Source organism: Leptonychotes weddellii, chromosome 5 (genome assembly GCF_054177405.1).
Source record: "Leptonychotes weddellii isolate Sample4059 chromosome 5, ASM5417740v2, whole genome shotgun sequence".
NCBI classification, from domain to species: Eukaryota; Metazoa; Chordata; class Mammalia; order Carnivora; family Phocidae; genus Leptonychotes; species Leptonychotes weddellii.
Window position 1 is genome coordinate 125,538,704 of NC_138373.1, and position 19,225 is coordinate 125,557,928.

Genomic DNA, 19,225 nt, shown 5'->3' on the forward strand with positions numbered 1-19,225 from the left:
AATATTTGATACATGAAATTCTATGTAAAATCATTAGCATTTTAATCGCCATCAATTCTTTGACAGGTTCTAGCCATGGATTTTACTTCTCTCTTAAACCATTTTGCAAACAATGGCAAAAATACATGAATCCAGATAAGAAATGTCTGACAAATATGTGAATTCCAGACAAGTGTCCTGAAGTAGGATGAAGCTCAAGATATTTAATGCTCATGTTCTTGTAGTAGCAAAAAATAATCCAGTGTGTTTGTGTACTAAATAAATAATGAATCTTTACTTCCAGATATTCTTCATTTTTCTTTAGACGCAAGGAGATTTTTGTCATCCAGTAAGTTACTGTGGTGATGCAGAGCTCTGTTGTGATGGTTTTCATCTTGTCAGGTGGTGTGCTCTATATTTTTAAATACACTATATTGAGCGTTTTGTTGTTTAACGTGCTATTTTTTTCCAAAGCCAAAAAACCCCAAAAAAGCCCTATGCTTTCTACTTACAATATGTCCTCTATAATTTGCATGCTATTGATATGGTAAAGTTAACCTTATCAAAATGCACATTGACTCATAATGTGCATGTCCTGAGAATTTGCTGTGTTCTCATGTTGTGTTAGCTTTGACAGTAAAATAAGTTTCCACCTGGATTTCTTCACATGCATCTTGTCTTATTACATGATACAAAGCTGAGTTCTCCATCTGACAGATGGAGTCTGGGTCCACACTTCACACAAGCTCATTTCAACTGCTGCAGGTGGTAATCTGTAAGGACCAAGATGATGAAATTTCCCGTTCTCTGCCTCTGGGGCATACACAGAGTGACACAGTTCATAGTATCTGTACTTCTGCCCTAATCAATGGGTAGCTAACTGTGCATGTTTTCAGGCACTCCTCTGATGTTTGGAAATGTCATTTATATGCTAGCACAAAAATTGCTTTGTGCCTTCTGAAGGTAGCATAACAAAATGTCAGCATTACCGGGGACCCCAGCAACAGATTGAATGCCTCAGAGATAATCAGTTTCTTCGTGCAAAGAATATGAATGGAGGCAAAGAACGAAAATGCATTTGATTTCAAAATCCCAAATCTATGACAGAGGAGTCAGTCTCCATGAGCCACAGGGGTGGATGGGGCCAAGGCTCCTGACATTCTCATTGATCATGAATAGTAGTAGTCAGCATGATTAAAACAGTGGAAGCCAGGACTATTTCTACTCTAGTCATATTTAGCATTTTGGAATCATAGGTAAACTTGTTTTGCTTCCTGTGAACTAATTGCCAAGTTTCCACTGACAGAATTAAAATAGTTTTATAAAAATACATTTTCCTCAAAGGACCTGCTTGATCAGATTCAGTTGTCAAAGTAAAGACTCTGTTGAGCTAAAGATTTAAGTGATCACATCACACATAAAATATCCATTTCCAACCAGCACTCAAAGCTGACCTCTCAGCATTCCAGACTCACAAGGGGTCTGGTGGAGCAGCTCTGCCAAGTATCTTTCTTTGTCATCGTTAAACAGAATTCTTTTACTTTTTTTCTTTTTTTTTTTTGCTTTATGCCATTAATGCCTCAGAAAAATCCTTCCATTTTTACCTCATGTTTCTCCTCGAACACCACATTTTCTCTCTTCAAATTAGTCAGTAGTGTCCCTGTTTAGTCAGAGGTCTTACTTCGATAGAGCTCAACTTAATGGTTTGGATTCATCAGACCTTTATAGAACACCTGTACATAAATCCTATTTGTTAAGGTAGATGTAGTCTTCCTCCAAATTTAGTTTTCCAAGGTTACCTTCTAACCCCTAACTGAGGTAATTAAGTGTTTACTAGATGAGATAGTTAGTTAATAGTTAATAGTTCGGGCTCGAAGCACTTCTTTTTAGATGATAGCATGTCATCTGTGTCCTCTTCATTCCATCCTCACCGAGAGCCTGTGCCCATCTCTTCACACAGCTATCAGCAGTTTCTTCATCTTCTCTTCCTACTCCTTCTGCCCTCTTGCCCAAGGTAGCTAAGCCTGGGCCCCTCGCTGTAATTTAGGATATGTGGTTGACAAAATAAAACATCTGTCAGGAATTTGTTTTCAAAAGTGCTAATGTGGAGAGGCTTAGTAATAATGAAAATTCAACTCTTGCCACCTCGGGAATCTTCTCTTACCTCTTTGACATCAGCAAGAACGTTGCTTTTCCTTATTAATCTAAATGTCCATTTTACTTCATTTGGGTAAAAGAAGTATCAGTCGGATCCTACCAAGTGCCAAGCACTGTTCTGGGCACTGGAAATTCTGTGATTAAAATGGAAGGGGCATTGCCTCCAAAGAGCTGCCCTTCAAATAGCTAAGCTCCTTTTAAGCTTACTTGTCTTTACAGGAAATATGCTGAGAAAGTACTTAGGACAGCACTTAACGAATTGATTGTTTTTCTAGTTAAATAAGAAAAATATTACATTACTTACTTATTGAGGTGGTATGTTTACCTTACAAGGTGAAGTTTTAGAGTCAGCTCTACAGTACCAGCTATCAGGATAATATTTTTTAACTTTGTTTTACAGTTTTATTGGGAAATAACTGACATACATCACTGTGTAAGTTTAAGGTATATAGCATAATGGTTTGATTTACATATATTGTGAAGTAATTACCACAGTAGGTTCAGCTAACAAACATTTTTTTCATATAAATACAAAAAAAAAAAGAATGAAGAAAAGAAAAAATGAAAAAAAAATGTTCTCCTTATGATGAGAACTTTTAGGATCTATTTTCTTAACAACTTTCAAATATACCATACAGCAGTGTTAACCATAGTCATTATGTTGTACATTACATCCCTAGTACTTATTTACCTTAATACTGGAAGTTTATACCTTTTATCCACCTTCCTCCAATACCCCCTCCCTCTGCCCTCCACCTCTGCTAACCACAAAGCTGATTTCTTTCTCTATGAATTTGTGTTTGCTTGTTTGTTTGTGTTTTAGATTCCACATATAAGTGAGATCATACAGTATTTGTCCTTTTCTGTCTGACTTATTTCATTTAGCATAATGCCTTCAAGCCCATCCATGTTGTTGCAAATGGTAGGATTTCGTCTTTTTGTGGCCAAATAATATTCCTTTGTGTGTGTATGTATATATATATGTGTATATATATATATATATATATATACCATATATATATATATATGCCACAACCTCTTTATCCATTCACCCACTGATGGACACTTAGGTTACTTCCATGTCATAGCTGTTGTAAATAATGTTGCCATAAACATGGGGGTGCAGATGTCTTTTTGAGTTACTGTTTTCATTTCCTGTGAATATATTCCTAGAAATAGACTTGCTGGATCATATGGTAGTTCTATTTTTAACTTTTTAAGGATTGGTTAGGATAATTTTTAAATTTATATTAGGGACCACAGAAAAATTATTGGTGATTTGGTAAAAGAATGAAGAAATATCTGGAAATGGAGCACCTGGGTGGCTCAGTCGGTTAAGTGTCTGCCTTTGGCTCAGGTCATGACCTCAGGGTCCTGGGATGGAGCCCCACGTCAGGCTCCCTGCTCAGTGGGGAGCCTGCTTCTCCCTCTGCCTGCTGTTCCCCCTGCTTGTGTCCTCTCACTCTCTCTGTCAAATAAATAAATAAAATCTTAAAAGGAAAGAAAGAAAGATCTGAAAGAATACGATTTTAAAGCCTAGAACAAATAAAACAATAGGAAAGAACAAAACTGAAGACACCTTTGAAAGCATTACAGTAAATGCTGAGGGTAAGTAATAGGATATCATTATAGAAGTAGATGTAAATGTTGGAACAGTTAATGGCTTGATTGAAATATAGAAATTAAAAATTCACACTCAGCATTTTATAAAACTTGAAACGATTAATTAATATGTTTTACCAGAAAGATAGATTCTTAACAAATTTTTATTTGAATATGAAGTACATGTCAGTGTGCCAAGTACATATTTTAAATCAATGCAATAAAATTTGAGGTTCCTTTCTTTTTAACCTAACTTAAGTAGAAAACACAAAATTTCTAGTTTGTCCTGTGCCACTGGTAATGCTGATTTAAGCTGCTCATCTATAGGCTATCATCCATGGCTCTCTATTTGGACTATATTTTAATTCCCTATAGATTTCAACTAATTGACCTTGAGGGAAAGCTGAGTCTCTGTGACAATATGGTCTTCAATCACCACTGCCAACATAAATAAATGGTTCCTCTCTGGATCTATCAAGAGTAATCTGAGTGGAATTTAAGTTTTTGATAGACTTCTAAAAAATGAGCCCAGACATGAAATAATACCCTTTTCAACAAAAGGGAATAGGATTTAAGACAGCTAAGATTCATGTAATATAAAGCGTTTAGCCCTTTCTGTTAGAAAGTGGTCAGTTTTCTTATTGAAATCTGGACAATTCCCAAATTGATTTATATAATAATGAACTGAATTTGATTTGACAGGATCATTCACTATTGTAAGTGAATACAATACCAGTCTAAAATGCTCTTCATGTAACAAATTGTTTCTAAAAATGTTAATAAAAAGTTTTCTATATGAGTTTCTTTGAGTGTCTTCACAGATCACTTAATTTGAAAATAGCACTCCTGAAATAACATTGTTGACTTTCATGCACATTAATTTCTGTAAGGTTTTTTTAATACTTATCTAACCAAACAGTTTTTTTAAAAGAATTTAATTTCTTCATCAATAAAAGTCAGTGCTTTTTTTTTTTTTGTATTATGCCCCACCTTCTTTTCTAATTCCCTGGATACAATTGTCCAAATTAATTTTTTTCCTATTTAAAAACAAAACTTTAAAACCTATAATAAAATTTAGAATGCAGCCAATTCCTTTTTTAAAAAATTTATTTATTTATTTATTTGAGAGAAAGAGAGAGAGTGGGAAGAGGTGGGGTGGAGGGAGAGAGAGAGAGACTATCTCATGCAGACACCCCACTGAGCACAGAGTCTGACCTTGATCTCACAACTCTGAGATCATGACCTGAGCCAAAATCAAGAGTCAGATGCTTAACCTACTGAACCACCCAAGCACCCCAGATGCAGCCAATTCTTTTTTTTTTTTTTTGTAAAGATTTTATTTATTTATTTGACAGAGAGAGACACAGTGAGAGAGGGAACACAAGCAGGGGGAGTGGGAGAGGGAGAAGCAGGCTTCCCGCAGAGCAGGGAGCCCGATGCGGGACTCGATCCCAGGACCCTGGGATCATGACCTGAGCCGAAGGCAGACGCTTAACAATGCCCCTGGATGCAGCCAATTCTTAAAGGAAGAATATACCCATACATTATGAGGCTAAGTATCAAAACTACAGACAACAAAAAAATCTTTTATTTGAAACAGTTAGGTAATATTTGCCAAAATGTCTTCTCAATTTAAGCTACCCAGATAGGTATTTCAATTTCAGTTCACACATACTGGTGACATTGGCATAGACTGGAAAATTACATAAAAATTAGACTTTAGAAGTCTTGTTTCTCACATTATGTAAATATACATGTAAAGAATAGGTTACATAAAGTGACTGGGTTTAGATAAAGAGAGTGATACAAATGAAAATAAAGCCAAAACAGATCTTACTCTTTTTTTGAAGTCTATCTTTTTTTTTACTTGGATAGGCAAGATGATTTTATTGTTCATATATCTAATTTCCTAGCACCTGTTAACTTTCTAATGTTAGGGGATCTAATATGGCTTTTAAACTCATATAGTGTTTTGGGTTTTTTAAAAGATTTTATTTATTTATTTGACAGAGAGAGAAAGAGAACACAAGCAGGGGGTTTGGGAGAGGGAGAAGCAGGCTCCCTACTGAGCAGGTAGCCCAATATGGGACTCGATCCCAGGACCCTGGGATCATGACCTGAGCTGAAAGCAGACGTTTAACTGACTGAGCCACCCAGGCACCCTAGACTCATATAGTGTTTATTGATACATCTATTGATCATACTTATCTAAAGCTCCTGAAAATTCTCAATTGCTTACTATTTTAGTGGGAAATTCATTCAGTTCAGATACTCTCATAATAAGCACAGTGCTTACATTTAGCTTTCTGTGTATCTTAGTCTGAATGCATCCAAAATTGTATATTTAATAATGATTTATTCATTGTCTACTATGAATAAGGTTATGAGGGTCTTGCAGTAAGGCAGTGTTAATCCTGCCCCTGCCTTCAAGTACACAAGAACCTCAATGCATGTATCCTTAATACAGGTGCTTATATAGCCATAATATAAGGTGGAAAGTGGTTTGTGCATAGAAATCTCATTTCTATGAAATTATTTTCTCTATAATAGAACAAAGAAGGTCCATGGAAGAGTTAACATTTGAATCAGCTATTGAGGAATCAGTAGGACCTGGTTGTGGAAAAACACCTAGAATGGTACAAACCGAGAGGGAGGGATGCCAGAGAATTGCTGGAATACAAACGGGGTATGTGAAAGGTAGTTGTAAGGAATAACATTAAAATGCCAGTGTGATGAGAATGCCTTCACGTGATAATGTGAAAACTGAATTATTATAATCTTTATGGTATTAAGGATTTATTTAGGATCTTAAATTGAGAACTAGAAAGCCAAACTCAGATTTGAAGTCTGGATATTTATGACCACTCTTTATGCTGGAGACCCTGATTAAGAAGAATAAAATAGGAAATCTTGCTGCTTAATTTAGCACATTTTAATCTACCCAGTTTGAGTAAAATTAAGATAGGATATTTTTTTGGGGAAAAAAAATCTTCCTTTATATCAGTGTGAATTGTAGGACAGATGGGTAAGAGGAGCTTGAGTTTTACAAAATAAAGTAGAAATAGCAATTATAATACTAATGATATTAACTAATATTTATGTATTGCTTCCAAAGCCAAGGACTTTTCTAAGCTTGTACATATATGAGCTTGATTTACATATACTTACCCTATTTTCCAAATTAGGAACTGAGGCACAGAAAGATTAAGTAACTTGCTCAAGGTAATGTAGCTGGTAATTGTTGGAGCAGGTATTTGAAGTCATCATATTTTATAGTACAGAAAGAATTCACAAATATCCATCTGGATCCAATAGCTACCCAGTTACAGTTTAAAATTAGTATCTTTAGAGAGATCTTTCAAATGCAAAATAAAATACAGTAAAAAAAAAGCAACTTTCTATAGTGTTTGAAAAACAACTTTCTGTAGTGTTTAGAAACTATAAAGAAATTGACAAAAGAAAAATATTTTATTAGTTTTTATTAATATTTTTAAAATATTTTTATTTTTATTAGTTATAATTTCTAAATGAGAATAGACAACATTAATGAGAAAAAGAGCAAGGATGTGAATAATAACATGGTGCTTTAGCTATTTCTTGTGGATTTATATCTTAATATGATTATTCATGTTTAATGTCTTTTTTTTTTTTTTTAAAGATTTTATTTATTTATTTGACAGAGAGAGACACAGTGAGAAAGGGAACACAAGCAGGGGGAGTGGGAGAAGGAGAAGCAGGCTTCCCGCTGAGCAGGGAGCCCGATGTGGGGCTCGATCCCAGGACCCTGGGATCATGACCTGAGCCAAAGGCAGACGCTTAACGACTGAGCCACCCAGGCGCCCCTGTCTTTTGAGGATTTGATGAATGTATTCTGATTCTTCAAATTCCTTATGGATTGCTGCCCAGAAGTTAGCCCTACTTTAGATTCTAGATAACCTAGTAAAAATATTCTGCCAATACCACCTCAAATAATCCTGGATTCTCTGGGAAAAGAGAGACTCTCCTACTGTAGGATGGCAGTCTGACTGTTCTTAAATAGGTGGACCATAAGCCTGTCATTAAATCAGATACAGTGCGTGTGAATTTCACCAATCACAAATTGAATAATATTCCCTGTTGTTATGAAAGTGATATCCATGCAAGTCAAGAATTTCCATTTCTGTGTGGTAGCAGGGAAATTGATCTTGCCAATTCAAATATCTCATTCATATTTCTATCTTAAGTTCAGTTAATTAGGATTTGCCCAACCTAACCCTCTCGCCTTTCCTGTTTCTGAGGAACATGATGGCATAAGAGCACTGGGCATCAGTCATTACGTGTATTTGGGTGGTATGGGTCTAGGCCATGATTATATTTTTTCTTGCTGGTCTTTGCTGAAGGGTAATTATTTCCAACAGGGATTGACTGTTGCCTCAGTCCCCACTTTATCTATTGCTATGTCAGAAGTATTTCCAGGGCCTCTAATTCAGACATCCTCTATCTTCCTGTCCTAAACTCCAAATCAAGGATTCTTCTGATTCAATAGCCCATTCAAACATCTCCATATCCATTTAGTTAAAAATTTCCCTATTGCCTTCTCAGAATCATTCTAGGTTATTGTAGGAAGCTTACAAATTCATCTACCAAGACTTTGCTCAAACATTGCTGTTTTATCATTGTGACTCCATATTTGATAATGGGATGTTGTATGATGTTATACCCTGAGAAGCTGGGAGATACCTCCTCCTTGGGGACACCTATTGCATTAACCAGAATTCTATCATTCTTCTTGGTAGTACTTGCTCCTGCACCCCCTATTTTTCACCAATTTCTATATTGTAATAAAATGAACTTTTTGACTCCTGTTTTTTTCATTGAACACACCCCTTTGTAACCATTTTCATAGTATTCATTATGACACATTTTTCAATCTAATTATTTTCTTTCATTTGTCCTTTACTTCAAAAACCACATCCTCTTATAAACATCATTCACTTCAGGAATGCAGTAAAATCATCCTTGATAATACTTAAAATTTAAAACTTTGAAAAAATTTTATTTTATTGATTTTATTTCATTATACTTTGTGCCTTTTGTGGTTTTGCAGTGCTAATTGATTGTGCATGACAAATGTGTTATTAAAGATGTTCCCATCTTTGAATTTGTGTGTTGCATAGTCTATTTGGCTGTTAAAAATTATTTCAATTTTTTTCAGAGTATGAATAACTTGACCAATGAACTGTCACAGGAGATATGTCTAAAGGAACTGAAAGAATTGTGATTTTTTTATGGTTATATACTCATCAAAACTCACTCATGAAATAAAACTTAGGCAATATGATGTCATTTTTCAAAGATCCACTCCCCCTGGTTAAGCATTCTCTATGGACAAAGAAAATATTTTTTTAAATCCACATTAACTCTCTTAGACTCTAAATACTATGCAATATATTAAAAAGTGACCTGTTTTTAACATAGTACCCCAAAGGCCTAACAATATTAAAAGAGTATTTTGGTTGAGAGGGAAGCTAAGTTATTATTTGGCCATATTGAGTCCAAATAATATAATTTAGAAAGATGAAATAGAATTTAAAATAATGATTGCGTATCAGGTAAAGTCATAGCACATCATACATTACTGATTTATTATATTTATCTGATTTTAATCTAGAACTCTTTCAGAAAGAGCTATCCCCTCAGCTTATCATGCATTTAACACAATCTCTGTTGCAGGTTACTTAGTTATAGAAAATCCATCAAGTAAGTTTGTTAAATATCTTTTCTTCTTTTTGATGTCAATGCTAGATTCACTGATTCAATGAATCTTAATGTGTGGTTCCTTTTTTGTATGTTTGCTAGAAAAACCTCCAAGCGGGATATAAATCATAAAAGCATGACTAATTGCATGGTAACTGGAGAAATGCTTTCTCTCTCTCTGGGGTGAAGCCTGCATGTCTGTATTTTAGCTTGGGAAGTAATACGGGGATATTTAAACTCCTTAGGGTTTAAAAACCATGTCATTATGAGAATGAGGTCACTGCAATATTTTATATCTTCTAAAACTTTGTAATGTATAAAATGTTTTCTGTATGACAAAGAGGTATTATGTGCTTTAGGATTCAATGATAACTTTATGCCCTTATATTTACTTGAAAAACTTTTTTCCTTACAATGTGATATCATTCATATAAAGTCACTTAAAAATGGAAAGGATTTTGTGCCAGGACTACAAAGAAAGCACACTTACAGGGGAGAAGTTAATTTTGTAAATATGGCAAAATGACTTTAAAGGGCTGTGTGTTTACGGGTTTTGAAGTATCTGTTGTTCTTTGACTTATTCACTGTATGGCCAGTGTCAGTCTAACATGATTCCATTTTCTACCTCTCTTTGCTTGGAGGCCGGTAAGCAAGAAGTCCTTCCTGCAACATGTTGAAGAGCTTTGCACAAACAACAACCTAAAGTTTCAAGAAGAATTTTCGGTATGTTACTAGCAGTTGTCACAACATTGCCAGACCTCCAGTCGTTTCATGTGTCACATTTCATGTCCATTTTAAGCATGCAAGGCCATGAAGGACTCTGGCCTTGATAATCAATACCCAATTACCAGGTTGATTGTTTGGATAGTAATGTTACACGGGGTGGCCTCTGGTGCAACCTGAACAGAATTATTCACCTACTGTGTGAGGAAAGGGTGCTCTTCTTCAGACCTCCCCAGCAATGGCAGCCTGGCCTCATTTCTGCTCTGCTCTTTCATCCAGATGTGCATGGGAGTCTGGAAAGTCTGGAAGGTTGTATTCATTGGTTTTTGCTGGTGTGTGAGATTTAGGCTTTACCATATATGTGGTTTTATATTTAAATAATTATTTTAGATTTAGAGACCAAATAATTCCATTTTATATTTGCCTGCTTAGTTTATGTTAGTGATATAGATGAACCTGAGAACAGAACGTGATGTTTCCAGAAACTACAAAAATGTTATTTCTAGAACTATCTAAAAGTAAAAATACCCATGTTTTATGAGGCCTATTTTTAGGTTACTATGAAATAAATACACTATCACCTCATGGAGAATATGTTAAGTTAAGAGCATTCCACTTTAACACTAGTTAAAAGTTAAGATTAATTATATTGTTTTCAACATTTTGTGTCTCTATAAAATTCAAATTATATTAATGCATAAGGTATATATCAGATCTCTAAACATTTTTAAAACTTGTGTGCATCTTTCCAAACTTATGTGATTATTTTGTATTATATAAGTAATATGGATTTCTAAATGTCACCAAAAACTTTATTTCTTTTTTTTTCATGAAATTTTTAGTGTGTGAACCTATGAAACAAAGAATTAAGCAATTGGCTTGAATAATTCAGGATTATAATATTTCAGCCTCTCAGGAAATAATAACAAAATGTGAGAAGATTAATGGTATTTCCTACAGCTCTTTGGTTATGCTTCTTAAGTAATATTGGCCTGGACTTAACAAAATAGATGGTACCATAAAACTTTTGTTAGCATTTACACAGCGAGAACTCGCAATTGTTCAGAAGCAAAAGTGTAATTTCACTAGAAGAGGAGCGAATATAATTACATTATGCATGACTGAGTAGATGAAAAGTTTTATTAGCAACAACATTTTCACATATATTACATTGAGAAAATTTCTAGTTCAACTTCTTTGGAGATTATGGTTTTAAGAACTTTTTAGATACAAATATATAGGTTGTATGTATGTATTATATAAACATATCTATATATGTAAGGAACTTCTTTAAATTATTTTTATCCTAATGCTGTATTAAGATTTTTAAAGCAAAATTATATTTAAATTAATAAATGCATATTTGATAACCTTTAAAACTCAGATCATAACCACTTATACCTTAAATATTTATAAGCTCCTACTATATGGTAGGCATTGTATTTGGCATATTAATATATATCGATTCAATGCTTAATAGCTAAGTGACTTTGGATAAATCACATAAACTCTCTGTTCCTCCATATCCTAATTTGTAAAATAATAGTATTTACCAATAATAGTATTTATCTCACTGAGTTGTGAATACTAAAACAATTGAATGTGTGTAACACTAAGAATAGTGGCTGACACAAGTATTAGCTATATGTTACAACTATGACTTCTACCATAAAGAAGCTCATACTATGATAAGAACTGCAGACATGCACAGAAAATACATAAATACACTGTATCATGACAGATATGCAGAAAGAAGTGAGGATTGACTTTATTTGGATAGCAGTCAGAAAAGACTGCACAAAAAGGTGCTGTTTGAGATGAACTTTTAGACAAGCAGAAGACCAATGGGTAAATAAAGGGGGAAGAGTATCCCAGAGAGAGAGAGAAGGAATGCAAAAGCATAAGGATGCAAAACAGTCTCACTCACATATGATCCCACTGAAAAGAACAAACAGTAGGAGAAAGAACTGAATAGGATGGTGGAGGCCCTGTGTTCCCTGGTAAGAAAAAGGTTGCAAGTGTGACATTACTATCCAAACAGTCAACCTGGTAATTGGATATTGATTATCAAGGCCACAGTCATTTAAATCTATAATTGGAAACTTCTATGTGAAATAATTACAGAAAAAAAATACCACCTTTCAGGAGATTTCCATTTCACCTCTGTTTTCTCCTCTATTCCTTTATCTATATGAATATGCTGACATATACTCCCAACACCTTGACACAGGGAAATGGTTCTAGGATTCCCTACTTGGTTAAACAAATTTTTTCTAAGCCTTTTATGCTGGTACATCAGATTTCAGATGCTTACACTGCACATATCCACATGCAAAAGACTGTCTGGATTTTCTTTTTGAGGAAAAATAAGGGGGAAAGGAAGACTTATCTAATAAAAGAAATAGTTTATAATGATGTTGAAAAATTGCAAAAACAAAAATTTTAACACTTTTTAAGGAATTTGGCAAGTTGAGATTTATTTCTAAAATGAAAAACTATAAACTTTGTAAATATAAATCACCAGCTCAACAAAATAATGAACACATTTTCTTGCACCAACTTTCTTAATGATGAATGGATCATATCATGATTTTTTACCAAAATGTCAATAATGGATCTCCTTGACCCTTCATCTGTGTCTGATAATTCTTAATCACACCTTTGCATTCCAGTATCGATTTAACAATGCCTACTGAGAACAGGAATTGACCTTTGGCGTCTTCTTAAACTGACCAATGTTGTACCAATTAATAGGCATGAAATCACACTGCCTGAGGAGAAAAAACAAAAAATAAATCACTGAACTCCCTTCCCCTACTAAGTAGACATTAAAATATTAAATAATACTCAGTGTGTTCCTGTTGAAACCATTAGTAAAGTATGGAAAAGGGTTATTAGTAACATGGTTGCCACATCTTAGAGCTTCTAAAAGTACAAAGAAGTTATCCCAGAGAAAGCAAGAGACCAACTGACCATTTTTTTCAGGATATTTTCAGTAAACGTTTACATAAGTTCATTGCTGTTAATTTGACCTTGTTTCTGCAGTTATGAGAGGTGTTTTCAATTTAAAAATAAAAGGGTTTAGAATAAAGAATAGTTTTTTCCTAAGTAGAATTTCTTGTTTACCTCTGAAATAAATCTAAACTGCAATGACTTCATTCCACAGGAACTACCAAAATTTCTTCAGGATCTTTCTTCAACTGATGCCGATCTGCCTTGGAACAGAGCAAAAAACCGCTTTCCAAACATAAAACCATGTATGTGCCCTTACTGCCCCTGGTTTCTACCTGCAAAATGTTTTAAAATGAGCACCAAATGCATCTTAGCCTTTTTATTTCTTAAACCTATTAATATTAATTGAATTACAATAATGCATTTTATTAGCAGATATTTTCAAATTGTATCTCTTTTGCTTTGTTAATATGTATTAAAGTTAATGTACATGATTTTCAGCTTGTTCATACAAGGTTCACTTATGCAGGTGCAAGAAACTGTAGACCTAATAGTTTCTTAGCTTTGTAATTTAACCCAGGTAACGAACCTCTCTAACATCTTCCTACAGATCTAGTTCTCAAATGAAAAGAGAAACATGTAACTTTGTGCATTAATTTCCCTTAAAATCAGGGCTGTGCTTTCTTATGGAATATAAGAGATGCATTGCAAAATATTCATTGAAGATCAAAGTAAATGTGTGCTTACCAGGGTGGTTTTACAAAGGAGGCAGGGTGGTGCCTCATCATAGTAAACAAAACTTCATTTTTCAATCAATAAGAAAAGAAACTATTATCGCTTTAAGAATTAGCAGTGATTGGGGCGCCTGGGTGGCTCAGTCAGTTAAGCGGCTGCCTTCAGCCCAGGTCATGATCCTGGGGTCCTGGGATCGAGCCCCAAGTCCGGCTCCCTGCTTAGTGGACAGCCTGCTTCTCCCTCTCCCTCTGCCTACTTGTGCTCTCTATCTCTCTGTCAAATAAATAAATAAAATCTTAAAAAAAAAAAAGAATTAACAGTGATGTGAAAGGAAAAATAGAACATTCTTCTGTTCATAATAGCTATATATTTGATATTACATTTTTTGAACAGATGTGCCTCCTATCTATATTCTGATTCCATACACTTTATGTTATGAGATAAGAAAGTGCTATTTGTGATATTCTGAAATATTATTAATATTGTTTCAAAATCTAGAATTTTAAAATACTCCTAATTTTAAAGTATTTTTAATAAATATACATTTTTCTATGTTCTATGCATTTTCAAACTATATTGGGAAAATTCCTTACTTAAGAATTGAACTCTTCTGCCTAGAAAGACACAGATTTGAAGAAGGATAAAATTGCAGAGTGTAAAATCATAAAGGATGTGGATAGGAAGACATGGGCCAAATTCTGATATTCTAGAACTCAAGGATAACTGAGACATGAAGTAAACAAATTTAGGGAAATACGATATAGGAAGTAGTAATGTAGTGAATCTGCTAATTCCCAAGAATTAAGATAGGATGAAAATGCAAATAGCTTTTATCATCCAAAATTCCTTCTGGAACAAAGCAGATCATAAGTAAATGACTTCAGGAGCAAGTTGACAAATCAGACACTATTGTAAGAAGTAAGGAATGTTAGTATTAAGTCTCTAAGTTTCTATGGCATGCAGTTTCTCAATAGGTCCTTTTGTTTTCCTTTTCAGAGAGTTAACCTGGGTTGGATGTATCATAAGTTTAAGAGATATGGAAATTCTCATGTCTTTATATTTGTCTCTACCTAAATTTCTTCAGTACTGTCTGCTTCATGCTTATTCAATGCTCTTCTGTAAAAATAAACACTGTTATCTGATTGAAAGACAGTTACTGGGCACCTGGGTGGCTCAGTTGGCTAAGCGTCTGCCTTCAGCTCAAGTCATGATCTCAGGGTCCTGGGATCTTGCTCTGTATCAGGTTTCTTGCTCATTGGGAAGTCTGCTTCTCTCTCTGCCCCTCCCCCACTCTTGAACTCGTACTCTTTCTCTCTGTCTCTGTATCTCTCTCAAAAATAAATAAATAATCTTTAAAAAAAAAGACCATTACTATGGAATATTTAATGTTTATTTACAATCATATATTTGGCTGAAATAATTTATAATATATCAGTATATATAAGATAAGCAAACCAAACATGGCTAACTTATTTCCAAAGACCAAAGAGTATCTAATTTAAAATACATAGCAAGATATTCTTTTTAAGATTTAAAGAGAGAGAGAGAGCAAGCAGGAAGAGGGGCAGGGAGAGAGGAAGGGAGAGAATCTCCAGCAGACTCCCTGCTGAGTGCAGAGCCTGACGACACGGGGCTCAATCTCACGACCCTGTAACCATGACCTGAGCCAAAATCAAGAGTCAGACACCCAACTGACTGAGCCACCCAGGTGCCCCAGCAAGATATTTTTTAAATGTGACATTTCAGTCTTTTTTTAATTAAGATCCCAGTGCATTATTATCTGGGTTCACATCATGGCTATAAGAAAAGTCAGACCACATAGCTTATTACTTATAGGATAGGAAGAGAATAAGAGTGGTCAATGAAAATAAATAACCTTAAAACAACAAGAAGAGCTGAAAAGTCTGATTGCCCAGTTTCTTCAAATCTGAGGCTAAGACAAAAATGGAACTATGTTGTAATCAGGGATGTTTGGGATATTATAATTGGCATTCATGCATTTTTCACCTTTGCTAGAGTCAAATGGATAATGTCCAATTGTTTTCTGCTTTCTTCTTGATTTCAGTACAGAAAACTTATGGAAATTTTTCAAATAATATATTACATCTATGTTCAATATCCTTTAATGGATTTGTAGGGAAACCTTTTTCTTAACTATACTCTTAGAGAGTTGGGGGTCCTATAAGAAATAATTTAGTTAGGTAGATTTCTCTATTTTTCAAGAATGTGATTAGAATAATTTATTAATTTAACTCATGTACTGCCGGCTGTATAGTAAAAATGCTAGGAATGTGTGGGCGCTGATCAAACTTCCTGGGCTACAATCCTGTGTACGTATTCACTGCCTTAGTGACTGGACATATTATTCAGTGGTGCCCACCTCATAAGGTTATTGTGAGGATTAGATGAAATAATTATGTAAATCACTTTGCCCAGTATTGGAACATGGAAAGCTCTCAGTGTTCATTCTTATAATTGTTAGTAATCAGTGGGTGAATAGATTTAATAACAGGCCCTTAGGGTCTATAGTCTGGACATAGCAAGCCCACTTCCCTAACCTGAGTGAGAAGGCAAGCTGTAAACTCACAGCCACCTCTGTGGGCAAGTGCACCCCAGCCACACACACACACAGTACAAGCAAATGAGATGTTTAAACTAAATATATTCTCCCACTGTGCTTGCAGAGAAGCTGTTAAGCTGAAGAAACGTTTTTTTCTCCCGTAGAGAATGAATTCATTTTAATAGACTCTGAATTTTAGCTTGAGACAGCTTAGTGAAGTGCATTGTTTCCCCTGAGTAATGTAGGAAGTAGGATTTCAAATATCACAGTGCATTTTAGAAGATATTAGCTTACAGGGCTTTAAGATACTAGAATTAGCAGCAAATGCTTGCAGAAGAGATTTCCAAGTCTCCCTTTGACAGGACACTATGACCTTCAGAAATGTTCCAACACCACGAAGAAAAGTTTTAGCTTGCTGTTGACTCAGATAATTATAAGCGGGCATATTGCATGAACAGAAGCCTAATGGCTTCCCTTCCTAAATTACAGGACTAGCCACAATGTCATTAAAGTAGTTAGATCATACCAAATTCAAGACTTTGGGACATAAGTCATTTGCATAAATTTGCTTAAACATTCCCCATCTCTAAACATATCAGGCTGGTCATTTGAATCACTAACAATACAGCAAAGTCATTTAACAGGTAACATGTGCTTAAGTTGTTGTTGTTTTTTAATTTTATTTTATTATGTTATGTTAATCACCATACATTACATCATTTGTTTTTGATGTAGTGTTCCATGATTCATTGTTTGCGTATAACACCCAGTGCTCCATTCAATACATGCCCTCTTTAATACCCATCACCAGGCTAACCCATCTCCCCACCCACCTCTCCTCTAGAATCAAGTCCTGTTCAACTTTATAAGTTCCATAAGCTTTCATGTAAGTTTTCCTCAAGAGGATTCTACAAAATAAATATTATAACTATATATTATAGGTGAGGTAATGAAGGAGCAGAGAAGTTAAGGAATTCACCTAAGGCCATTCATATGGTAAATAGATCATCTGGAATTCAAACCCAAACCCATTTACCCATTTTCCTCCACTACAGAGTGCCTTCCCAATGAGATTTAAAAAAAAAAAAAAACTTCAAAATAATTATGTAGTAATAGGTATTTTATATCATTTCCATGCCTAGCTAAAATTAGCACTGGACATTCCAATTGAAATACCCATCATAATACCAACTGGGTAAAAATCCTCAGGAAAAAAATAATTTGAACCCCTTTTTTGAAGAAAAATAATGGTTAGGGGCATCTAGTTTTACCAGATCTTAAAATAGTCTAAAGAATAATAATTAGGGGCACCTGAGTAGCTCAGTCATTAAGCATGTGCCTTCGGCTCAGGTCATGATCCTGGGGTCCTGGGGTCCAGCCCCGCATCTGGCTCCCTTCTCAGCGGGAAGCCTCCTTCTCCCTCTCCCACTCCCCCTGCTTGTATTCCCTCCCTCGCTTTCTCTCTCTCTGTCAAATAAATAAATAAAATCTTAAAAGAAAAAAAGAATAATAATTAAGTTTGGTATTAAAGAAAGAGTGGGCAGATACATTAATGGAAATGAATAAATAGTCCAGAAATAGGCCTAGAAATGCACAGAGAAATCTAGTGTATAATAAGAGTGCTATTTTGAATATTATTATTTGAACATTTTGAAATGTTAACAAACTGGGACTTCGTTGTTCCAAAAGACAACAAAGAAACAAACAATAAAATATAGATTTTACCTAGTTCCATAAAAAATAATAAATCCCAATGGATCAAAGATTGAAATAGTTGAAACAAAAGCAGAAAACCCATTAAAAGTTCTAGAAGAAAAGGGCGCCTGGGTGGCTCAGTCGGTTAAGCGACTGCCTTCGGCTCAGGTCGTGATCCTGGAGTCCCTGGATCGAGTCCCGCATCGGGCTCCCTGCTCGGCGGGGAGTCTGCTTCTCTCTCTGACCCTCCCCCCTCTCATGTGCTCTCTCTCATTCTCTCTCTCTCAAATAAATAAATAAAATCTTTAAAAAAAAAAAAAGTTCTAGAAGAAAATATGAATGGAAGATTTGTAAAAATGAAAATATTGGTGTGACAGACACCTTTGTGTGAATGACACAAGAAACCATCATGATGCCATGAAGAAAAATACTTTGAATTTTGATTATTAAAAAAATGTACATTTTATGTATGACAGGATAGCTAGCTACATTGATGGATAGGGTCAAAAAATGACAAGAAAATTTCAATACATGTAAGTATGTATTGAATATGTAACATGATATATTTTTTGTATAAAATATTTTTTAAAAATAGAAAAATAGTATAATATGAAGTGGCCATTAATGAAAAAGTTATTTATTTATTTATTTATTTATTTTAAAGATTTTATTTATTTGACAGAGAAAGACACAGCGAGAGAGGGAACAAGGGCAGGGGGGGTGGGAGAGGGAGAAGCAGGCTCCCCACTGAGCAGGGAGCCCGATGTGGGGCTCGATCCCAGGACCCTGGGATCATGACCTGAGCTGAAAGCAGATGCTTGACTGACTGAGCCACCCAGGCGCCCCGATGAAAAAGTTATTTAAAAAGGCCAGGGAGGAGGGGAAATATGGCGGAGGAGTAGGGGACCCTATTTCAACTGGGCCCCGGAATTGAGCTGGATATCTACCAGACCACTCTGAGCACCCACAAAACCAGCCTGAGATGTAAGAAGATCTGGATCTCTACGAACAGAATATCGCAGGCAGTTGGTTTTGAGGTACGAAGCGGAGAGCCGTGATTCTGCGGGCAGATATCGGAGGATAAAC

General features: G+C 35.1%; 1 protein-coding gene across 1 annotated transcript in view; it reads left to right on the forward strand.

Annotated features, from left to right (window-relative positions):
* PTPRQ (protein tyrosine phosphatase receptor type Q) overlaps window positions 1-19,225 on the forward strand; it is a 231,612-nt gene that overhangs the window by 194,914 nt on the left and 17,473 nt on the right. Inside the window, exons 39-40 of the mRNA XM_081818978.1 lie at window positions 10,116-10,197; window positions 13,364-13,454. Coding sequence (XP_081675104.1) covers window positions 10,116-10,197; window positions 13,364-13,454 — 173 coding nt within the window. The remainder of the gene's footprint in view (window positions 1-10,115; window positions 10,198-13,363; window positions 13,455-19,225) is intronic.